Source organism: Procambarus clarkii, chromosome 47 (genome assembly GCF_040958095.1).
Source record: "Procambarus clarkii isolate CNS0578487 chromosome 47, FALCON_Pclarkii_2.0, whole genome shotgun sequence".
NCBI lineage: Eukaryota > Metazoa > Arthropoda > Malacostraca > Decapoda > Cambaridae > Procambarus > Procambarus clarkii.
In genome coordinates, this window is record NC_091196.1 from 17,654,376 (window position 1) to 17,680,235 (window position 25,860).

At 41.0% G+C, this 25,860-nt stretch overlaps 1 protein-coding gene across 4 annotated transcripts in view; it reads right to left on the reverse strand.

Annotated features, from left to right (window-relative positions):
* Positions 1-25,860, reverse strand: part of LOC123762887 (uncharacterized) — a 226,765-nt gene that overhangs the window by 187,679 nt on the left and 13,226 nt on the right. For 3 of the 4 annotated variants that reach the window (XM_069302007.1, XM_069302006.1, XM_069302004.1), the window contains exons 8-14: positions 22,614-22,786; positions 21,059-21,220; positions 19,473-19,580; positions 15,713-15,902; positions 7,147-7,963; positions 6,758-6,968; positions 5,623-5,707 (exon numbers count right to left, since the gene is read on the reverse strand). In XM_069302007.1, coding sequence (XP_069158108.1) covers positions 5,623-5,707; positions 6,758-6,968; positions 7,147-7,963; positions 15,713-15,902; positions 19,473-19,580; positions 21,059-21,220; positions 22,614-22,786 — 1,746 coding nt within the window. The remainder of the gene's footprint in view (positions 1-5,622; positions 5,708-6,757; positions 6,969-7,146; positions 7,964-15,712; positions 15,903-19,472; positions 19,581-21,058; positions 21,221-22,613; positions 22,787-25,860) is intronic. The other variant, XM_069302005.1, reaches the window with a different exon arrangement.

Below are 25,860 nucleotides of genomic sequence, written 5' to 3' on the forward strand. Positions count from 1 at the left end.
TGTAATTACCTAAGTGTAGTTACAGGATGAGAGCTACGCTCGTGGTGTCCCGTCTTCCCAGCACTCTTTGTCATATAACGCTTTGAAACTACTGACGGTCTTGGCCTCCACCACCTTCTCACTTAACTTGTTCCAACCGTCTACCACTCTATTTGCGAAGGTGAATTTTCTTATATTTCTTCGGCATCTGTGTTTAGCTAGTTTAAATCTATGACCTCTTGTTCTTGAAGTTCCAGGTCTCAGGAAGTCTTCCCTGTCGATTTTATCAATTCCTGTTACTATTTTGTACGTAGTGATCATATCACCTCTTTTTCTTCTGTCTTCTAGTTTTGGCATATTTAATGCTTCTAACCTCTCCTCGTAGCTCTTGCCCTTCAGTTCTGGGAGCCACTTAGTAGCATGTCTTTGCACCTTTTCCAGTTTGTTGATGTGCTTCTTAAGATATGGGCACCACACAACAGCTGCATATTCTAGCTTTGGCCTAACAAAAGTCATGAACAATTTCTTTAGTATATCGCCATCCATGTATTTAAATGCAATTCTGAAGTTAGAAAGCATTGCATAGGCTCCTTGCACAATATTCTTTATGTGGTCCTCAGGTGATAGTTTTCTATCCAGAACCACTCCTAGATCTCTTTCTTTATCAGAATTCTTTAAAGATTTCTCACATAATATATAGGTTGTGTGGGGTCTATGTTCTCCTATTCCACATTCCATAACATGACATTTATTAACATTAAATTCCATTTGCCAAGTGGTGCTCCATATACTTATTTTGTCCAGGTCTTCTTGAAGGGCATGACAATCATCTAAATTTCTTATCCTTCCTATTATCTTAGCATCATCAGCAAACATGTTCATATAATTCTGTATACCAACTGGTAGATCATTTATGTACACAATAAACATCACTGGTGCAAGAACTGAACCCTGTGGTACTCCACTTGTGACATTTCTCCATTCTGATACATTGCCTCTGATTACTGCCCTCATTTTTCTATCAGTCAGAAAATTTTTCATCCATGATAGAAGCTTACCTGTCACCCCTCCAATATTTTCCAGTTTCCAGAACAACCTCTTATGTGGAACTCTGTCGAAAGCCTTTTTTAGGTCCAGATAGATGCAGTCAACCCAACCATCTCTTTCCTGTAATATCTCTGTGGCTCGATCATAGAAACTGAGTAAATTCGATACACAGGATCTTCCAGATCGAAAACCATACTGTCTGTCTGATATTATATCATTTCTCTCCAGGTGTTCTACCCATTTAGTTTTGATTAGCTTTTCCAATACTTTCACTATTACACTTGTCAATGATACAGGTCTATAATTGAGGGGGTCTTCCCTGCTGCCACTTTTGTAGATTGGAACTATGTTAGCCTGTTTCCACACGTCTGCTACGATTCCTGTACACAGGGATGCCTGAAAGATCAGGTGAAGTGGAATGCTGAGTTCAGATGCACATTCTCTCAGAACCCATGGTGAAATGCCATCTGGGCCAGCTGCTTTGTTCTTCCCGAGCTCCTTTAGCATATTTTCCACTTCATCTCTAGACACCTCTATCCGCTCTATGTTGTTCTCTGGAATTCTTATTGTGTCTGGTTCTCTGAAGATTTCATTTTGTACAAACACACTTTGGAACTTTTCATTTAATGTTTCACACATTTCCTTTTCATTTTCCGTGAATCTGTTTCCCATTTTCAACCTCTGGATATTATCCTTTACCTGCAATTTGTTGTTTATGAATTTGTAGAATAGGCCCGGTTCTGTTTTACATTTATCTGCTATCCCTTTTTCAAAATTTCTTTCTGCCTCTCTCCTTACTGCTGTATAGTTGTTTCTCGCATCTTTGTATCGCTGGTATGTTTGGGGGTTTGGCCTCTTCCTATACTGATTCCATTTTTGTGTCTTTTGGTCTCTTGCCCTCTCACAATTTCTGTCGAACCAATCCTGTTTTCTGGCCCTGCGTCTCTGTTTTGGTATGAATGTTTGTGTGCCTTCCTCATATAGTTTTAAAAATTTGGCATACATTTCATTTACTTCCCTGCCTAGCAACAATTCTGTCCAATTACACTCATTAAAAAAATTTCGAAGTTCCCCATAGTTGCCTCTCCTTAAATCGAGTTTATCAACTGTTTCACTGTCCCCATTTTCTTCTAGATGATATCTTAAAGCATATTTAATGTCTAACAGGACGTGATCACTCTTTCCCAAGGGAGGAAGGTACTGGATGTCAAAAATCTCTTCTTCTTTCCTGGTGAATACTAGATCCAGTACTGACGGTACATCTCCTTCCCTCATTCTTGTGGCTTGCTTTATGTGTTGATACAAGAATGTCTCCAGAATGAGGTTCACAAATCTGCATGTCCAAAAGTCCTCCGTTCTTGCTTCATAGGCCTCCCAGTCTATTGCTCTAAAGTTGAAGTCCCCCAGTATCAACAGTCGTGATTTATCTTTATCTGCTTGTACAATAATATCTCTCATGACCATTATGAGGCCCTCTCGTTTGTCATCCAGTTCTTCCTTTGTCCATGTGTTGCTTGCTGGTGGGCTGTAGGTATTTACAATTATCAGCTTATCATCCTGATTCCAGACCTGCAATGCCATTATGTCAATATCTCGATGGTTTTCAAATATTAACTCTTTTACCTTCAGGTGTTTTTTCACCAGTACAGCCACTCCTCCTCCCTTCCTATTTTTCCTGTCACGTCTCCAAACTGAATAGCCTCTTGGGAATACGACTTCATTTATTATATTTCCTTCAAGTTTCGTCTCTGATAATGCAACAATATCTGGGACCCTAAGCTGGATTATATCTTGCAACTCCAAAGTTTTTGACCTCACTCCATCTATGTTGGTATATACAATTTTCAGGAACATGTTCCCTTTTCCTTTGCTCTTTACTCCCCCTTCCACTACTGATCTTGTTGCTTTGTTTTTATGTACCATTTCACAAGCTTTCCAGTCCCTGTCACTTTGTAAAAAAAAGAATTTCTGTCTTCTTCATTTCTATCCCCATTTAGACGTTTTGCCTCAATTAGGTTCATTTTTAGCTTTTCTCTGTCTTCCTTGGAGAGGTCTTGTCTTATTGACCAAAATTTGCCAACCTCATCACTCTGCAGTTTCCTGGCATTTCTTAGCACTTCCATCATGTTTTTCACTCCATTAAATGTCACCCTTAAGGGGCGGTTCTTTTCTTTCTCATATTTTCCTATTCTTCTAAAATCACAGACATTTTCCTTTGAGCCTTCTCCTAAACCTACTATTTTCTCTATGATTTTCATCTCTTCTGCCGCTCGGTCCACCCTAGATGAAATTTCCTTCTCTAAACATCCAAAAATTATTATGGACTTACTTCTATCTGCAGTGTTTTGTACTAGTTTACTGTTGGTAACCAGTTCTTTCCTAATTGCTTGCCTAATTTCTGCTTCTTGTTGGTCATTTCTGGTTTTGACTTCCGAACACACTTCTTTGATAGTCTCTTTTTCTTTTACAACTTCAGCATATGTCGCTTTTATTTCTTCTTTATACTTTTCTAGTTCTTTATTCACCTCCTCTATGTGAGTTGTCAGTGAAGTTTCCAGTTGGAGATCCTTACCTAACTATGTTAGCCCTTAGGCTTGCTTGGAGTTGTTCACCATATGAGTCTATCTTCTTGTTTATTTCTTCAAAGTCACCACACTTCACTTTCCATGCCTCATTTTCTTTCACTAGTTCCTTGATTTGCTCCTCCTGATTTGTTACCTTGTCTGTTAATGCAGTAATAATCTTACCTTGTTGAAGCATACTCCCTTTTAGAGTGCAAAGCTCACTCCAAAGAGCTCCATTGTCCTCTTCCAATTTAAGCACTTTTTCTTCATACTTCTTTTGCATATCCTCAATTATCTCTAACCTGCCAAGAACACCTCCTTTCCTTATATCTTGTGTTGAGAATCCTTTGAAACCATCATCTGATGGTGTGTTTACATTCTCAGTGGGGGTGGTGGCGGTGGCCATCTTTGATTTTGTTCTAGACCAAAACAAACTTTTCCACTCGGCTATTTTCACTCACTTTTACTTGTTTATTGTATTTTATTTCCTTTTACTCTTCCCTGAACCTTTATGTAACCTGGGACACCACTGTAGCCCTCAACCTGTGCCCAATACTTAGGTAATTCGATATTTCCAGGAGCTTGCTGCAGTGTGACTTCTGCCTCCTCCAGCTTCACCTTCCAAATAAAGGATTCGAACCCGCACACTTTGTACTCCCAGACAAGGCCAGTGCCTTCCTCACTTTTTACTACACTGTACCTATACTTTTTACTATACTGTGTGTGTGTGTGTGTGTGTGTGTGTGTGTGTGTGTGTGTGTGTTAACATACTGCATGTGTAAAGGAAGTTTACAAATCCTATATACAGTATGTCAATCACTCAGAATGTTCAGTAATATGTTGACTGTAACCTCTCTGTCTCCCTTCCCTTCCCCCCCCTCCCCTGCCTCTCTCTCTCTCTCTCTCTCACTCCCCCCCCCTCTCTCTCTCTCTCTCTCTCACTCACTCCCCCCCCCCTCTCTCTCTCTCTCACTCACTCCCCCCCCTCTCTTCTCTCTCTCTCTCACTCACTCCCCCCCCTCTCTCTCTCTCTCTCTCACTCACTCCCCCCCCTCTCTCTCTCTCTCTCACTCACTCCCCCCCCTCTCTCTCTCTCTCTCTCACTCCCCCCTCTCTCTCTCACTCCCCCCCTCTCTCTCTCACTCCCCCCCTCTCTCTCACTCCCCCCCTCTCTCTCACTCCCCCCCTCTCTCTCACTCCCCCCCTCTCTCTCACTCCCCCCCTCTCTCTCACTCCCCCCCCCTCTCTCTCACTCCCCCCCTCTCTCTCACTCCCCCCCTCTCTCTCACTCCCCCCCCCTCTCTCACTCCCCCCCCCTCTCTCTCTCTCTCACTCCCCCCCTCTCTCTCACTCCCCCCTCTCTCACTCCCCCCCCCTCTCTCTCTCTCTCACTCCCCCCCTCTCTCTCACTCCCCCCCCTCTCTCTCACTCACTCCCCCCCCTCTCTCTCTCTCTCCCCCCATCTCTCTCTCTCCCCCCATCTCTCTCTCTCCCCCCATCTCTCTCTCTCTCCCCCCATCTCTCTCTTACTCCCCCCATCTCTCTCTTACTCCCCCCATCTCTCTCTCACTCCCCCCTCTCTCTCTCTCTCTCACTCCCCCCTCTCTCTCTCTCACTCCCCCCCTCTCTCTCTCTCTCTCACTACCCCCCCCTCTCTCTCACTCCCCCCCTCTCTCTCACTCCCCCCCCCTCTCTCTCTCTCACTCCCCCCTCTCTCTCTCTCCCCCTCTCTCTCTCTCTCTCACTCTCCCCTCTCTCACTCTCTCCCCTCTCTCACTCTCTCCCCTCTCTCACTCTCTCCCCTCTCTCACTCTCTCCCCCTCTCTCACTCTCTCCCCCTCTCTCTCTCTTTCCAGCCCTCTCTCAGTAACTTACATTGGGGGGATTTTATATACAAGTAACATTATGTACAAGTATTTCTACTTGTACATAATGTTAAGTGTAAATAAACCATGCTAATGCTACACAGGCATTTGTGTTAAATCTCACCACAGTACTGCTACTCCAATAAATAAAAGGCAATTTAACTTACTGCTATAAACCGCTTGCAAAATGAATTTGGAAGACCAGGAACTTTCTCGATATCTTCAATGGAACTCAGACAGCCATATATTTCCCTGCAGTAACAGAACGTTTATTAGAAAATTGTAATTCTACAATTTCTATTCTACAATGACAGTTTTCCTGTCTCAGACAGGAAAAAAAGAACACACAATGACTAGCAAACAAACTAGCAAGTCACAAACTACATAAACCATGAAACCAAATTATAAAGCAAGCAGAAAAGTCAGCCACTGATCTAAACATTATACACACACAAACATGGGGGCCTGACAGCTGAGTGGACAGCGCTCAGGATTCGTAGTCCTGAGGTTTCGGGTTCGATACCCGGTGGAGGTGGAAACAAATGGGGCAGTTTCTTTCACCCTGATACCCCCTGTTCACCTAGCAGTAAATAGGTACCTGAGAGTTAGACAGCTGCTACAGGTTGCTTCCTGGACAGGGGGAGGGGGGGGGATGAGTAACAAAAAGGGCCTGGTCGAGGACCAGGCCGCGGGGACACTAAGCCCCGAAATCACCTCAAGGTCTCAATAAACAAGGTGAATAGTACATGGCAACAGCCAAGAGTAAGTGGCTGGGTTCATTAAGGCTCCTGTTTGATTAGTTTTGCCATATGGTGGCAAGAGGCTTGTATTTTGGGTAACTTCATCAAAGTCATCATTAACCAAACATTTTTCCTACAAGTATTTCAGTTTGTGACCACATCTTGGTTACTTGAATGTAGTTTTCTCTCTTAGGTAGTGTCCTTTGACCAACTGCTTCAATACCTCTGAGGGGTTAGGATTGTGGTCCCTGCTTGTGGTAGGACATGAGATAGCCACAGACATGTAGTGTGATGGTACTGGCGAACAAGTGCATTAGCTCTAAGGCACTGTCGTCATTGATCCCTCCTTTAATGTTACAAGCTATTTACTTGAGCTTGCAGTAAAGTCACACCTTTTTTCTTTCCCAGTTACATGCCACACCATTCAAAATCTTCTTTTGCTCAAAAACCATCTAATAATAGCTAAGAAATAAACAGATGAAAGCCATAGGACTTCCCTACCTTTGACAATTTACTAGGCACATTCTGATAGCTGACCAAAGTAAACATCACATATAAACACCTGAAATTACGCAGCACCATAGCAGACTTGGGACCAACTAAGGGCAGCTGTTGCAGTTTCCTTAAATCACCAGAGTTGAGGATGTTGAGGATCTTGTCGTTGTGCTGCTTCTGGTGGTTGGGACTAACAATTGGCTGCCACTTTGTGTCGTTGGCAATATACGTAGCATTTCTAGATACCCCACACACACTCTGGTTTCCTGAAATTAATTCTGCTTTAGAAATTGATAGGATTAAACAAATACAATACAAATTAAACAATTTTAAATTCAATCTAACAAATCCAAACTATGGCAAAAGATCTAGCTAATATTCTAATAGCAAAACTCCTCTTTTATATATACTGTATATTCAGTGTATTGTATCAATTAAGGGCATTTTTTTACGTACCTGGCTGATTCTTAGCAACCGCTAGTGACGATCTTCGTTTTTTGCTCAAATTTGAGAGAGGCCTTTCTCCCTTTAACAATTCAAAGTTGCGCTGCGTTGCTCTAAGTGCAGCTACTCTCGACGACCTTCGCCTTTGCTTGTCTTCATTTGGTCTTAAAATTCTACTCTTTTGCAAAGGAGACAACTGACTTCTACATTGTGACTGAAGGGTTTGTGAATGGTTTTCACTTAACCATTGTGGAAGTAAGCTTCTGTTATGATCTACTCCACTGCATATTGTGTTTCCTATGGTACAAGATTTGTTTATAGTGTCGTCTTGCAGCTGTGGGAGTACTGATGATCTACGAGGCATTAGCTCGGGTGAACATCCGTTATGAAGCACAACAGTTGTGTCCTGAGAAAAATTGTAAGCTGTATCTTTATAAAATGTTTCATTTTTTCCTCCATTGCCCATAAGGAAAGGAGAACCAGTGTTAGAACTTATCTCTGATAAATCTTCTTTAAACAGTGACTTATGAATGTTAATTTTTGTTGATAATCTTGTTGATCGTCTCACAGTTCGATCATCTATAAATGCTGTGCTTGTCAAAGGAAGATTGTACACAAGATCTGTGGCCCTCTGTGCTTCTTGATTAACATTTTGTGCAAATGTTTTATTATTAGTGAAAGAAGAAAAATTTCCCTCCTTTGAAGAGCTAATTTTTCTTCTGTTTTGTAAATTGGTAACTTCTTCGAGAGGCTTTCGTACTGGCTTCTCCTCGTCTTCAACACTTGCTTTAGGTTCGGTCCCTGACAAGCCACTGCGACGTAAGCTTCTCTAAAAATAGACAAATTCATAATTCATATTTTATTTTACCATCTATAAGCAGTTCACTAACACTTATCACACTAATGTAAATGATAGATTAAAATAGATTGGAATAATAACTAATTTTTTTTTAAATATAGTGAAAGCAGGGAATAAATCAGGCATGTGGGAAACTTTTTTATTGACTTGAATGAAGCTAATGATAATCTAGAAATAGTGCATTACACATAGATCATCAAACAGAATGGAAAGTGAGGCATAACTTGACAGAACTATCTCTGCACAGGGTTGTCACCTATACGACCCGTTACATTCGGGTACCTTACCCACCAATCATCTGCTGCTCCAATAGCAACACAAAGCCACTACTTTCAGCAATTCACCAAATGTGAAGGAATCAGAACTTATAAGGGTAAAAATGAGAATGCACATGCCAAACTATTCCAATGATCCAATATGAGCACAATAGAGGCTCCGTTATGAGCACATTATGATCAAATTATGCTACAGTAAGGTTAACACACTTTCCATGTTGCATAATATTAACTGTCATCAGCAGGATAAAACAGTGTTGAGTGTAATGAAACACCTGTTTCTCAGTGGTACTCAGAAGCTTCCCTAAGATTATGGCACTGACACAGTAGGCCACACTGACCACATACGGCTCCTGTGACTATCTCGACACACACCATTTCAATGTCTTCTTATCTCAGAAGAGACAATGGATCAAACATTAACTCGCAACCGAGGCAAACTACCCATAACAATGGACATTTTAAAACACAATGATACTTGAAAATAAATGCTTGGAAATTAATAATTGACCAAACTACAACTTACTCACTATTGGCCAACTCTTTATCTGACCCCAAAATGTCACCAGAGGAGGAAGTAAGAAACAAGACACGGAAGGGAACTTGTAAATAAAGAAATACACTAAGCAAAAGAATCCCGTAAGTCAAACATGGAGAGAAAGAAAAAATTAAAAAAATGGTCTTCAAAGGAACAAACATTTCCGATGCTCAGAAAACCGACATGGTTACCTGGACCTGACACAACGGGCAAACGCATTTGACAAAGAAGCCAAGATAAACCATACATGACTCCTACCCAAATCCTATGGTTGTAACACCCGCTCTAGTGTGACACCGCCACTAAAATGCACCACTATAATGGAACACTAATATAATGGAACACTAAACTAATAATGTAAACACTACTTATCCTGAGTAACACTTCCCCATTGGTTGCACTTGGTAACACTGTTATGGGCTGACATATGATGGTTACACCGGGACTACAAAGTACACTGCCAACAAGGAGATGCTAACACAGGATGAAATACGCTGCCACCATCTGCCTTTGACCATTGAAACTATATCAAGCAACGAGGCAAGAAACATTGCTTGACTAGGAGAGTACTTTCTATGACTGTCATTAATTATGAAAATGGTTGTCAGCCACTATATCCAAAAGGCTAAGAGGATTCAACAATTGACACAGACGGGAAATTTCACGTAAGTTTATCGAGACCAAAATTATGTCAATCACCAATTATAAATCCTACTCTAACACTGGCAAAAAGTTAAGAAATTTGGACATGGAACAAAAACTCAGAGATCACACACATTACCTTAAGCTATCTGTCTCTCCCTGGCTGAGATGTTCTTCACAGCCCCGCTCTCGATCCCGGTGTACCGCACTCTGTGTTCCCTAAGTCCCTAGAGGACCTCTATATACAACCCCCACAGGGGGAGGGGGAGATCTGCTGTTGCTACCCACCAAGAATGTACAAACACTCAAGAAATATTTCAATAAGCTTGTTTGACATTTACCATACACTCTTCAAGAGAGGAGTTATTAATTACGTGTGTGGCTGACCTCTGACCTGGCCAAAAGGGGGAGATCCAAGGATGTTTACACATAAGAATCTGGAGTCTAATTCCCTTGCATGAAATATTACATACTTGAAACTATGCTGACTAAGACTAACCCAGGAATTTTTTTTTTTAATCAACAACAAAATAACCCGGAGGTCATCTGGGCTGACCTCTTGGAGAAGGCTTCCCTGGGTGTAAACTCTAAGGGGGGGGGGGGGAGGTCCTGGGTGTTACAGCTCCCTTTCCCCGGAGTTAAGACAAAATCGGGTGTATGATAATTAAGCCCAATTTTGTCTTATCCTAACTCATCCAAAATACCACAACTAACCCTAAAAGAAAAAAAAATTGCCAGTGACATAATGATAAAAGTAAGCTAACTAAATTAACATGAAGCAAAGTACATTATACAGTTATACTGCAGTAAGAACAAAACATAATGTATAATGAGACACAAAAGTACAAAAAGAATCCTGGCAAAAGAACCAGCAATGATACCCTCACACATGATACAATTCTGATATCCTAATATGACAATAAAATATATCAATGAAAAAAAAACAAATCCCGACTGCACCCGAGGCAGTCCAGCAAGGCTCCCTCAGAAGGCTGGAAGGCCAAAACAATAGAAATCGCCTTAAAACAAGCATGACATAAAAAAATTAAAAAAAAAATTTCCTAATGGAACAGGAAAATTACAACTAAAGAAAATATAATGTCAAGATACAAGTAATGACACAAGGCTACCTAATACAACCCTGAGGTACAATATATGGCAATAAAGACTACTCTGAAACAATGACATATCCTGCCTGCACACTAGGCAGGCTAGCAAGTCTTCCTCAGAAGGTCTGAAGAACAAAACATACAAAAAAAATGATCAGCAACATTAAAAAAAAATATATATATATGTAATATTCCTACTCTAACATTTAAATCTAACTAATTAAAAATAACAGGAAACATTATACCTAAGTGGGCATACCCCAAACATCTGCTGGGTACCTCATGACCCACAGCCAAACATATGAGTATACAAGTTATAAAACATGGTAAAAAATACAACAACAACTGACATGAAAACTCCTCAATAGAACCGTACGTTAACAGAATACTTGTGGGCCAATCCATATACCGCACAAGACAATAGTGCCAGGGTCACTCTCCATGCACCCTGCACACACTGAAAATAAGACTACCTGTTACCACAACAGAAACATTACTTAACATTACAACATTTTAATGAAATAAAAAGACATGCAAATATAAAAAAAATTATGTACCCATACACTGGTAACAAATAGGGAACCTGGACACTCATCACCAGGACAGACTTATCTCATAGATACATACATGAAACAAAATAAAATAGATACATACATGAAACAAAATAAATTTCAAGAAAAGTTTGTGCTAGAGACCGAAGTCATCTAGCTAAGAACACTGTCTATGACCACTTTTTCTAGGCCTAGTTACTTTACATCCCCATAAATGTTACACTTTTAACCCGATTAGACAAAACTATTTGACACCGTTAATAATAGAGTCATTTCTCTGAACCATCATTCGTAAATCTTGACACATCAATGTTCGTGTTGATATACGCGTTTCCTATCGTGCATCCGTTATACTCTCGCGTGGTGGCCTGATGTTGGAGACCCGATGTTGGTGGCGATATTGGAGACCTGATGTTGGTGACGTGATGTTGGAGACGTGATGTTGGTGGCGATGTTGGAGACCTGATGTTGGTCCAGCATCTGCCCGTCGATGATGCCTGCATATACCCTGAGATCTTCTTGTAACAGCTCTGGGGTACGTCTGGTGACAGAGCGAGTCTACTGGTGACAGACTCCTCGTCAAGCTATCCAACTGCTCGAAGGTGGTGGTGTGAAGAGCAGCGGCAAGTGACAGCGGCCGGGGACTTGGCCGGTCACAGGTGAACGGTGTTAGGAGAGATGTATGGAGGCACATCTCACCTCCAGTTGCTTGAAGCTGACGGTCGATGATGAGTGACAGCAGCTACATAGCAGGAGTCGTGACAGCAGGGCAGAGAGTGTGACGTCGACGATGTCTTGCCAAATAGAAGTAGCAGGTGCAGGTGTTGGGGCGTGGGTGGCGTGGCGGCAGGCCAGGTGGATCCCGACTTCAGCTCCTGGGACCCATCACTACACAGGCGTTGCTTGTGTCACATTCTACTGAGCCGGTACGCCTTATCGCGCATGCCCTAATGTGCCTGACCTTGGGCCGATGGTGCGAAACGTGCACCCTATTGGCGAGTCAAGCACACTCAGTAGGGAGGTGTCGTTGGAATGTGACCGCCTCGTTGCGCATCTTGGTGGAGTCAGTGACGTGGCATCCCCAAGGACGAGGGGGAACTGATAGGTGACTGCTGCTGGCATACCCGCTTGTTGACCTCGCGCCTCCACTTCCGGTGTGCCTGCACGGTGTGTCGCAGCAGGCAGGTGGGTGCCCCTGATGATGAACTGCAAGACTGGGGCCCACCATGGTACGTTGACATCTGGACAACTGTGCTCTGCTGGCAGGAACTCTGGCCTGGACAACCTCGTGTGGTGGGAGGTGTCGGCTGGGTGAATGGTGTCATTATCACCGTCCCAGGTAACCGAGTGGTGGGGTTACCGGGAGTGTAGCGGGTGTTACATGGTAATGACACTGGAACCAGCCTCCCACATGAGTTAGTAAAAACAAGACAGTGGGGTCCAGTTGGAGTTTTACCTTGGGTTCTGAAAGAATGTGCCTCTAAGCTCAGAACTCCACTTCAATTAATTTTTCCTACAACTTCGTATACAGGAGTCTTGGCAGATACAGGGAAAGAGGCAAATATACTGTAGTTCAAATTTACAAAAATTATGCAACAAAGGCCCATAACACTTTAACACGGTAATGGCGCAGTATGGCGTAAAAAATTTAGTACACGAACGTGCGGTAATGACGCAGTATGGGGTCAAAAATGATAAAATTTGGCCTGCTTTTGGCTTGGCGGTGGGTGGGGCACACCATGGTTTTGGACATTACATGCATATACTCTTGTAGGGAATTTAATTGCGAACACATTGATACCAAAATGAAAGACCTACGACGAAAATTGAGGTGACAAAGTTGAATAATAGTATACACATTTTATTGCTCTTGATGAGCGCTCACGGGTAATGCACTTTCACTTTCTGTTTGCTGCAGGTGGTACGCCACGCTTTTGGACTTTATATATACATATACTCCTGTAGAGAATTCTATTGCGAATGCATTGATATCAAATTGAAAAACCCAGGATGAGAATTGAGATGGCAAAGTTGAAAAGAGTATTCACTTTTCAGTATTACCGCGTGCTCCTGTGGAATGCCAGGCGCACCTTGGGGTGGTTTCATCTTGTCTGCAGGTGGAGCGTGCTGCCGTTTTTGACATTACTGTATATGCATATGCTCCTGTAGGGAATTCTATTGCAAACACATTGATACCAAAATGAAAGATCTACGACGAGAATTGAGGTGACCAAAATGAAGAGAGTGTACAGTACAACTTCGATTCAACGTACCCCGATTTAACGAATCTCCGGCTAGGTTGCACACTTTTCAGGCCGGATTTACTCACCCGGTTTGTCAAACAATGGTTCGCCGAAGCAGGGGATGTGCGGATTTGCTTACGATGTCGGGACAGAGTTCACAGACTGGTGGAAAACTTTCCCATTCTATCACAGGTTATAATTAATAATGCCTTCATATGACAAGTTGGATCACACAGGTGGACCACACAACAAATGAACCATATGAACCAAACACCAGCCAGAGTGGTCCACAAAAGTGAACAACTGTGTTTCCATGATTTTCGTTCACCGATTTGTGGCACATGTATCTTTGCAAATTAATTTAAAGGCTGAGGCATGAATAGCTAGCTAATGTGTTGAAACCTTCTTATATACATTTTCTGTGATGAAAGAAGATGAGCGAGGGTAGACAGATAAGGGAATACTGTACAGTAAACCTCACTTTACAGTGGGGTTTCACTCACTTTCATCTGTGTCGTCATAGTTCAGTGATCCATGACTGAACGTTTCAGATTAATAGATCATTTCTAAAACTGGTGTTTTAATAGCTCTTTATTATCCTAATTAAACTAAACTAAATAAAAACAAAAATATACTGTAATATGATAGATATCTGCTATTTGAGAAATTATTCATGTTATTGGTGGCACAACTCCAGCGCGAGTGGACGGGTCTAATCCGTGTGCACACACCACCATGCGTGTTTTGTTCGATTTCATCGCCACAGTTCTGTGACCAATGGCTCCGAAATAATAAAATTAATAAATCAGTTCTAAAATAAGTATTTTTTATACCTCTTATTATCGTAATAATGTTGCTAAACTAAATACAGTGGGCCTTGATTTACAATGGTAATCCGTTCCCAGAGGCACAAGAACTTAAGAACAAAGGTAACTGCAGAAGGCCTATTGGCCCATATGAGGCAGCTCCTATTTAAAACCACCCAATCCCACTCATATACATGTCCAACCCACGCTTGAAGCAATTGAGGGACCCCACCTCCACTATGTTTTTGTCGTATCGTAAGTCAAAATATCTTAAGTCGAAACTATTTTTCCCATAAGAAAGGAAGGGAAATTAATTAATCCGTTCCCGACTCCCCCAAAAATTAATTTCAAAGAAAATTTTATACCTAATTCACACAAATCTTCACTACAAAAGTATGTACAAGTTATTATAGTACTTACCTTTACTGATGACTCCTGTTGGCATATGGAAGATGGTGAGGAGGGGGGAGGAGGAGAGGTGTTACTGTTTGGAAGGGAAGTCCCCTTCAATCAGGCAGTGATAATTTATCTGGGGTACACTCTCTCTCCTACGTTTTGCCTGCATACCACTAGGACCTGGTTGTGGTTCACTGCTAGTTTGTCTCACTAAAAATTTGTCTAGCAACACTTGTTTTTTCCCTTCGTTTTAACATTTGTCTGTAGTGATGTATCAGTGTCATTGAAAGGGTTAAGGCAACGGCCTACTGCAGCTTGATTTGGGCGAGTCTTTTCAGCAAAAGTTTACAGTTCTTCCCATGTTGCACACATTTTCTTAATTTTTGAGGAAGGGATATCCTATACTGCCTCTATGGTCATCCTCACATGTGTTTTCATATGCAGAATCTTACCACTGACTTTCTTGGGACCCATGGCATGATATATAATAATCAGTTTTATGTTCAAAAAACAAAGATCACCAAAAATTTGAATTTCTTAGAAGCATGATCGTCACTAAGCGGGTGGCTCTAGTAAACTCAGGCAGGTCGCCCCGCACGACCGGGAACCATGCGCTCGGTCCACCCGAACATGTGTCAACAAATATTGTTAGTCAACGACACTACCGTAAGTCAAGTCGCATTATCCGATAAAATTTAAATCGTAACTCGAAATTATCGTAAGTCGGGGCAATCGTAAGTTGAGGTGCCACTGTATACTGTATAACCCAAAAATATATAATTTGATGTAAATCCAATATTTGAGAGAAATATTGGAAATATAAATATGCGCTCCCGTGGAATGCCAAGCGCACCTTGGAGGACAGGCGCTCACTCGCCCACTGCGCTAAAGTGTTTTAATTTGCAAATTATTTGCAAACAGTTCTCATGTTATGTTGTTTTACAACTTTAATTGTTGGAGCGGTATTTCTAGATTTATCCTTCATCCTGACACGCTACCCCGCCCCTTTGAGGAAAGCAAGACAATTGTTGAAATGGAACATTCAACCAACGAGCAGAGAGAGTCACAGCAGCCTGACATTGAATGAGTCCCTATGTTGGTACCACAGACTGAAGCGAGGTACCTAGAGAACCTGCCCAAAATGTAGTACTGTACTTACTCTTAATTGGCCATCCTGATTAAATGTCTTGAAAGCACTCGAGATAATATCTTGCAGCATACGTTTCATTTCGTGGTTGCGGGTGAAAGCCTTAACAATTGTAGTCCCTAAAATATCGTCTGACGAGTCACTTGATATACTATCATTTGTAGGGGTTGAACTTCGCGATTTGCTGCACACTTTCTTCTTTCTACAACCATTAATTAAAAAAAATTATTATGCTATTAAGGACATTTGGCAAAAACTACACCTTTTAAAATAGTAAATCCATATAAATAATTCATGTACCATTAATTTAAATATAAGAAAGACAATCTTGTTAGGTTTATGGGAGACAACAATAAAAGGAAACAATAATTACCCAAGTGTAGTTAAGAGAATGACCTTGACACTTGTGGTGTCCCACCTTCCCAGTAATCTGTTGTACACTTTACAACTACTGATGGCTTTGGCATCCACTGCCTTCTCACTTACCTTATTCCAACCATCAACTACTCTGTTTGCAATGAACCCTGATGTTTTTGTGGGCACTTTTGTTTATTTAGGTTAAATTTATGACCTCTTTCTTGAAGTTGCAGGTTCAAGAATTCCTTATTTGCAAATTTTGTAGATTCTGTTACTATTTTATACGTACTGTAGTAATCATATTGTCTCTTCTGTCTACCTACTAGCTTTAGCATATTTAACACCTCAAACCTCTCCTGTATGTCTTTTAGTTGCATTTCTTTGCACCTTTTCCAATTTATTGATATGCTTCCTGATATATGGCCCATATAACCACAGCACATTCCAATTTTGGTGAAAGTCATGAACAATTTCTTTAATATTTCCCTTTCCATGCATTTAAAAGTCATTTTGAAGTTGGAAAGTGCAGTATATGCTCCTTGCATACCGTCCTTTATGTGGTCCTCTGGTAACAGTCTACTATCCACGACCACCCCAGATCACTTTCTTTGTCAAGTTTTTTTTAACATTCTTTCGCATAAAATGTGTAGGGAGTGTGTAGCCTATTTTCTCCTACTCCACATTCCATAATGTGGCATTTATTCACATTGAATTCCATCTGATAAGTGTTACTTCATACATTTATTTTGTGCAGGTCATCTTAAAGGGCTTGACAATTGTTAAGTCTCTTGTCTTCCATAGTAGCTGAGCATCATTCCATATAATGGAATGGATTAAATACTATAAGAACAGGAATGAATGAAAATGAAAGAGATACATGGTAAACAAGAAATATGCCTGTTAATATTTTAGCAGTCCAATGTTTTAGCATCATCCACTGTGTTATGGTAATCAATCTGATGACAAATTTAATTGTCATTTTATCTGCAAGTTTACAAACTTGGTTTCATAAACCGTTATTTTTGTGTCAAGGCAATGCAACTCTTTTTGGACATGGCACACAGTACAGGAGTTTTTATTACCCTCCTGCTCATTCTCTCGGAGCACAGCAAGTTCTCCGAGCCTGTCTCCATAACTAGTCCTCTGAATTCTTATTCAAAACTAGTCTTGTTTTAAACCTCTGTACTTTTTTCAAGCTTCTTTGACCTGGCTTCCATTGGATTAGGCAGTGTAAAGGGAAGGGGATCTTCTCAGTCTCCTTCCCTTAGGTATTTGTCTAAGTGGACAGTGGTGCTTCTGGCGTATTGGGTCTTTTTCCGCACGGCAGTCCAGATCCACGGGGTAAACGTCTCTTGGTTGGATTTTTCTGCTTCTGTCAGTTCATGGCAGATGAGGCAGTAGGCAGGAATTGTTTCCTGTGGTTTGGTAGGCCACAGGTGAATCTGCTTCGACGTGGCATTTCCAACTTCTGATTTATGCAGTTCACATTCAAACTGCAAGGTTCACATTGGATGCCCTTGTCCTGTACATACAAAAATTCCAGTGGGATTTCTGTGCGTAGTTTTGCTTTCTGTGAACTCCAGGTTGGAGAGTTTTACTGTTGCATCATTCTCCTCTTAATTCTTATTCAGAACTAGTCTTGTTCTAAACCTCTGTACTTTTTTCAAGCTTCTTTGACCTGGCTTCCATTGGATTAGGCAGTGTAAGGGGAAGGGGATCTTCTCATTCTCCTCCCCTTATATGTTCGTCTAAGTGGGCAGTGGTGCTTCTGGGTGAGTGGGTCATCTCTTGGCTGGCCCTCTCATGCTTCATGAGACTCTTCATGCTCTGGCCCCTTCAAATTGCTCCATTAGTAATGTCTATTAAAGTCTAGTTACACTCTATTTTGGCCATGAATCAGACTGTCAAGTGGGTTCCTCTATTCCCTCCATTTTTTAAAAACATAATTCTTTTGAACAAATCCACAAGGGCCGTGACGAGGATTCGAACCTGCGTCCGGGAGCATCCCAGACACTGCCTTAATCGACTGAGCTACGACAGGGTAAAACCATGGTTTTACCCTGTCGTAGCTCAGTCGATTAAGGCAGTGTCTGGGATACTCCCAGACGCAGGTTCGAATCCTCCTCACGACCCTTATGGATTTGTTCATTTGATGCATCACGTTAGTCTGATCTCTGTGTGACATCATTCTTTTGTTTATTAATGATTCTTCTTGATAGTGACAAGTTTCTTTGTTCTGTGATTGCCATTTTTACTTGACTGTTGCAAGTAACTGTTTCCAGTGTCGGGGCCATCTTTTTGGTCACTCTCTTTTCTTTTTCAGCTTCTTTACATCTTGTAAATTTACTACACTGCCTGTTTTCTTTCGTAAGACATACAGCCACGATACAGATTTTTTTAGCATTCCCTCTTTTTGTTGGGAGTGTTTGGGACCAGTGCCAAGGAAGTTGATGTTCACAGATGCCCTTTTAGTTTATCTTAAATGTGTTTCTCATTTGGATTTCCTGTACAGTATTGCCAGTGTGTTGCGAGGTTCCTTACATGAGGCATCGTGCAGTCGCTGAGGGAAGTTGGCTACACCACACACGTTTCTTTATACTCAAAGCTCTATTTTTATTTTACAAGCAATCCATTACATTTATATTAACCCCTGTACTGTACACTTTTGGGCAAAAATTTTATGGTGCAGTTGTTAGGGACAATTTTTGATGTTTTTATAAATGTTGGGGGCCTGACGGCTGAGTGGACAGCGTTCGGTTCTCGTAGTCCTCAGGTTGAGGGTTCGATTCCCAGCCGGAAACAAATGTGCAGAGGTTCTTTCACCCTGATGCCCCTTTCACCTAGCAGTAAATCGGTACCTGGTAGTTAGACAGCTGCTACGGGCTACTTCCTGGGGATGTGTAACAAAAAGGAGGCCTGGTGGAGGACCGGGCCACTAGGACACCATGCCCCAAAATCATCTCAAGATAACCTTCAGTTAATGTCAAAATTTTTCCTAACTCAACTATTTTACTTTCAAATCCCAAAGAGTGATAACCTTATAAAACATTATAAAACCGATAGCCCTAAAAGAACTCCACGACTGATGGCACCTAGTAGTTTGGCACTGTATCAGCATTGTAGCTTCAGGGTGCCACAAGGGACTCACCCCAGTAAAGCATATAATGTAAGAGTTTAATGATTGTCTTTTAACTTTGTGGTTGCATACACAATCCTATGACTCTTGAGAGGTGAAGTGCATTATTCATTGTGTGCTCAACACATCATAAACTGAATCCTTCCATCATTAATAAGACTAACAAACTGACAATTAATAAGCATGAACAAATGAATAATAATACTTAAGCATATGTAGTATTATCCATGCTATTATGGATTCCATCTTACAGTATTCCCTAAGACAAAATAAACCCACCTTGGGTGTCTGCTTTTTTTCTTGCGTGCATGTCTTGAGAAAAACTTCTTAGCTGCACACTGACAGTCTTCGGGACTATCTAAATGTCTTTCACATTCTATGCTGGAACTGTAAAGCAAACCCAGAACATTTTAGATAAAAGTGTCACAACATGATTGAAGTATATTGTACAATACAATGCTCAGAAAATGGCAAATGAACAAAAGCTGGGAGAGAAATACTTGAGAAATACGTGACCACTGTAGTATTTCTCTGGCTTCTTAAGTTCCACCACCTACCTACCTGTGCCCCTAGTTCCCTACTCTCTCACCTGGAAAAAAGACTTAACATTATCTATTTAGTTAGCCTGTCCCTTAGACTAATTTCTGGCACTTTCTGGTCTCATCAACCATTCTTATGTACTTTGTCTTGTGCTTTACAAAGTGATGGTCCCATTACACACAGAAATCACAATAGTGTGATGCATCAAATGAACAAATCCACAAGGGCCGTGATGAGGGGCTTGAATCTACGTCCAAGAGGATCCCAGACTCGCCTTGGGGGAATTGTGTAAAATCCTAGTTTGTGTCTCAGAGAGACTGTAGGATCCGTGGTAGGTCAAGTTGAACTCCCAGTTACAATTCTTTTACCATGTCATAGCTCAGTCGACTAAGGCGCATCTGGGAACCTCTCGGACGTAGGTTCGAACCCTCATCACGGCCCTTGTTGATTTGTTCATGATGGTCCCACGCTGGAGTCGTATATTCTAAGACTGGTCCATCATACACAATGAATAGTATTCTGAAGGATTACTTGTTCAAGTTCTATTTGGCCATCCTAATATTCGCAAGTACTGCACATGATGCCTGCAGGAGAAGGCTGCAATCGAACAAACCAACTACCAGGACCGAAGGAGCAGAAACCTCTGCGCCAGAGGAGAGCATGAAGCTCACCAGCCTGACTTCCCAGGGGCCAATACAAACAGAAAGGGAGCCCCAGAAAAGCAAACCTGAACCAAAGGGGCCACCACAAACCGAGGAGAAAGAGATAGGAGAGCACCCTGTCCAAAGACCAGGACGGCTCAGGCAGCCATGAGCAGGCCAGAGGTGAAACAAAGCACGAGAAAGCTTATGGAACGGGGCAGTAGTGACATCCACCCCAAATGCAAGCAAGAGCAGCTCCACCAGCATCACAATACGAGACGACAATATTGGGCATTAAGAGACGGTTCTGAAAAAGCCAAGAAAGAAAAGACAAAACAACCCGACCAGAAATAGAAGACAACCTACGAAAAGAGAAAATGGCGAAAAGAACGCCAGGAAACTTCATACTGTCGCCGAGATGAAGTTCACACAAGGGACACTATTAAAGAAGCCACCTGATCACCAAAGAGATGGTAATAAACCTGCGTCAAAAAGACCAGACGTGAAGACCAGATCATAATTTTCTTTAAATGATCAACAACAGTGAACAAAGATAAAGATAAAAAGTCTACTTGGCTTCCGATTTGGCTAGATTAATTTTGAAACCACCGTGACTACAAGACTCACTCTCCAGAGACTCTCTATAATTCCATGTGAATCCCAAAATGCATAAATTAAACATACCAGATTTCCGATGGACGAGCGTCAGGGTTATCAATAGCCGACACAGTTGACAATCTCGATGGTGAGCAATCTTCAAAAATGGGTTGGGTGATGGAGGAGAAAATAGAAGCAGGCGGTGGCATTTGATGCTTGACTTTACGATTATTTAACACTTCACTCTTTCTGTAACAAACAAACAAATTAAGGGAAATAGAAAACCAGGAACACAATAAAATCTAAAACCTAAAATGGAGCAAAACGGTTTGATACAAGTCTCCCAGACTGGACAATACAACTACGTAATTCCAATACCTGTAATTTAAACATTAACGTTCCAATGGTGCTTAAATGCATCATCCATCTAGAAATTCCCCATAATTATATTTAGTTTGGAGCACAGCCCACACAGCTTATCAGGGAACCAACCAAAGTATCAGAGGAACCATAAAAGTATCAGAGGGACCAACCAAAGTGCCATGGGGTACAGAGCTTTTCACTGTACTTGGACTTTGAGTGACTGTTACTCTTTGCATTCTATTTAACAGAAAATTAAAAACAAATGCCCCACTTTGTTAATGCTACTGATCTTATCTTTTTTATCACTCGTTGTCCACACTTATCATGCTCTTGCAAAGTCTGTGTATACAGTATCTGCATTTTGTTTTTCTTCTAATGGTTTCATGATTGTCATAGTGGTTGAGTAATTATCAAAGACAGGAACTTCCTGCTCTAAATCCATGTTGATACGAGTTGTGAAGTTTATTGTTTACCATAAAACTGGAGATATAATTCCTAATCACTCGTTCAAAAATTTTCATTATGTGCGATGTTACTGCAACGGCCTATATTTTTTTTCAAAAAGCTTTGCTACCTCCCCTGTATAGTGAAGCTATATCTGCTGACTCAAGTGCTTCTGGAATCTCTCCTGTATCCAAACATTTATCCATATTACACTGAGAGCACTCATGCTACTGGTACTTTACATTTCTTCATGAATATTCAATTCCACAAGTCACAATCCAGAGCTGAGTGCATGGGCATATTGTCAATTTCTTTTTCAAAGTCTCAAAGTCTTGTGTTCATGTTAATATCAGTTATATTGTAAGGGGTTTGGATATCATTCATAAAGAAGCTGTCTGGATCTTCAACTTTCTTGTTGTTTAATAGGGTGCTAAACATAGCCTCATATGGATCTTTTTAGGATTTCACAAATTTTGTCGTCTTCTATGAATGAATCTTCAGTTGTAAGTCTTGGTTCAATACTGGCAGAAGTGTTTGATTTTGATTTTGCATATGTGAAAAATATTTTGAAATTGTGTTTCTCTTCTATAGTTTCCTGTTCCAATTACAATTCATCAGACTAGCATTTGCCCAAAAATGATTTGCATATTAGTGGCTTTATTTTATATGCAACCTCTGTATCTACAAATAAACCACTGTTGTACGTTCATATGTATATTTAATGAATAAAATTACTATATTATAGTGAGATCCACCATTAAGGCAATGTGCCTGGTCAGAATAATGTGACTAATGGAAGGACACAGTTACCAAAGATGAACATGTTGTAACTTACCCGCCTGATGGAGTAGCAATAGTGACATTGAGCGAGGGAAGCAAAGGTCTTGCTGTTGGCTTGTGTCCTGGAGTGGAAATTGTACTATTGTGCGAAACCAAAGGCATTGTACCTTTCTTCCTTACTAATGGAGTGGCAAATGTTTCATCACAGCGGCGTTTCACACCATGCCTCTGAAAAAAGCAGTACAAATAATTAAAATTTACAGAATACTGTACATATACATAACATTAATGCATGCATCATCATTAGTGCATCTCCCAGTCTCATAGGGTGTGGAGGCATCAACCAGGAGACAAAAAGGTGAGATACCAGTACAGTGTAGTAGATGTTTATAGACACTGTACAAGCTTGTTACCCCAAGCCCGCTCAACAGTGGGCTTTGCACCAAGCCCACTTGACAAAATCTGAACAAAATTGTAATTTTCTGGCATAACTTTGCCATATCTGGACAGAAGTCCAGATATGGCAAGAAGTATATCTGGACAGGAGTCCAGATAACCAGAGATTAGGTTAAGTAAATTTTCAAGAACTACACATTTCAAGATCTACAGTATCAAACAAGACAAACTACTAGAAGGTAACCTGACATTTGTCTTAAATAATATTTTTGATTTATAGAAGGTGTGGAAATTTGAATTAGTTGTGGTATAAAAAAAATTTAAATATGGTCATTTTTGGACTTTCCTGGTTAGAATTCTGCTTATCCACATGTCTGGCTTATCCAGTGAGGAGATCTCTTCCATATAGTCTGGATAAGTGAGCTTAAGACAGGACTGTACAGTGTATTAACATTTAAAGTGCAGTTATCATACATTCATTCACACGTACAGTAATGAGGTTATCACAATACATTGATTTACACTATTATTGTCTGGGTTTTACACACCAATGATGCTAATGTGGATATAGTAGCTCTATATGGTAGTAGTGAAATTGACTTTGACACATGAAGAATATCCTGTTATAGTTTCATGATTGCTTACTATGTAAATGTGGTCGTCGCCAGAAATGTTACTATGCCAGTGCGGTAATCATCATGGTCTGAAATTTAATTTTTATTACATGATATGTATATCATTGATATTCATATTGTTTTCACAACTCCACAGTTTTAATGAAGTAAACCAGGTCAACCAATTATTTGAACATAATAATAAAGGAACTACAGAAGGCGTACTGGCCCATATGAGGTAGCATCAATTTATACTGTATTGTGGATATAAACAGGACCTGCCTCGTATGAGCCAATAGGATCGTACATAAATATTTTTTTCTTTTTTCTTTTGCACACAGGTGGACAAAGATCTAAAACCGACACAGCTATGAAGAGAAAGAGTCGAAGCCTCCCTGGTGGGGGGGGGGACCAGGGTGGAAGGAGTGGCCTTTCATTTATTTATTTATTTATTTATGCATATACAAGAATGTACATAAGGAATGTGAGGATACAATTATGGTAATTACAGTCTTGTAAAGCCACTAGCACGCGCAGCGTTTCGGGCAGCTTCGGTTAACACAACCACTGCGCTGAAATTGCATTCATGTATATAAATGAAAGGGGAAGCTAAAACAGCCCACCTAAGACTGTAAACATGTTGAGGATGAGGGAAACTAACCACTCAGATAGGCAGGCATTCCAGGTGCAAAATGAGCATCTAAGCTGAACTGAACAAAGTTTGAACCCCCCTTCCATAAGTACATGGTGGGGAAAGTGCTAGCAGCCACAGAAAAGAACAATGATTTACAGGGGTACCACGGTTTAAGAATTTAATCCGATCCTGGAGAAGGTTCGTAACCGGAAAATTTGTAAACCGAAGCGATTTTCCCCAAAAAGAAATAATGGGAAATGAATTAATCCGTTCCCGACTCCCAAAAAACTTCACTTCAAAGTAAATTTTATACCTAATTCACCCAAATCTTCACTACAAAAGTATGTTCAAGTTATTACTTACCCTTGCTGATGACTCCTGTTAGCGTATTGAAGATGGTGAGGAGGGGAGGGGGAGGAGAGGTGTTACTGTTTGGAAGGGGAGTCCCCCTTCCATTATAACATAAGGCAGTCAAGATTTCTCTGGAGTGCACTCTCTGGCACGTTTTGCTTGCATACCACTAGGTCCTGGTTGTGGCTCACTGCTTGATTTTCTCACATGGAAACATTCCATTGAAGATTGTTTTTCCCTTCTTTGCAACACTTGTCAGTAGTGAGCCATCACATAATGGCCTCTTAAAACACTATCACCCACTAACTCCTTGTTGTGTATCCAAATTAATAACAACTTTTCCACATCCTCAAGTATTTGTGTTCTTTGTTTCGTGATTGTTGAAACGCCCTTTGCTACTTTAGCACTCAAAATGTCCTTTTTCTTGGCAAGTACAGTGCATATCGTTGACATGGATTTGTTGTACTGCCTAGCTAGTTCAACAACACGAGTACCATTTTCATGCTTACGAATGATCTCTTGTTTTACCTCTATGGTCATTCTCACAGGTGATTTCTTGCCGTGAACCTTACCACTGGCTTTCTTGGGACCCATGGCGAGATATATAATAACTTATGGTCAAATAGCCAAAAATCCAAAAAGAAACTGTAAATCCTTGCGAAGAATTCAGGCGGGATAGTCACTGGGCGCGAGGCACTGGTAAACTGAGGTGCGATCGCCGTGCCACCACACGCTAGGTCGCCATACGCGTATCAACAAACTCGTATCCCGAGGTAAAGTTCGTATCCTGATTCAAATTTTTCAAACAAATCGGGCTCGTAACCCGAAAAGTTCGTAAACAGGAGTGTTCGTAAACCGAAGTACAGGTACCACTGTACACAATCCTAGCCGACCCTTGGTAAAAGAGCAACGCCCTAATATGTACAAGGTGCAGGGTTAGGCATTATCACAGCAAGACAAGACAATACGCAGCTAACTACTACACTCCCCCATCAACAGGCCTACCTGTGGAGAACAAGTCTCATGCACTATCTGGAAGTGAGGATGCTCAAAAAGGAAAAACCTCAACACCTTAGCATCTATCTCAAGTAATTACCTAAGTGTAGTTACAGGATGAGAGCTACGCTCATGGTGTCCCGTCTTCCCAGCACTCTTATCATTTAACGCTTTGAAACTACTGATTTTTTTGGCCTCCACCACCTCACCTAACTTGTTCCAACCATCTACAACTCTGTTTGCAAAAAGTTAATTTTCTTTTATTTCTTCAGCAACTTTGTTTAGTTAGTTTAAATCTATGACCTGTTGTT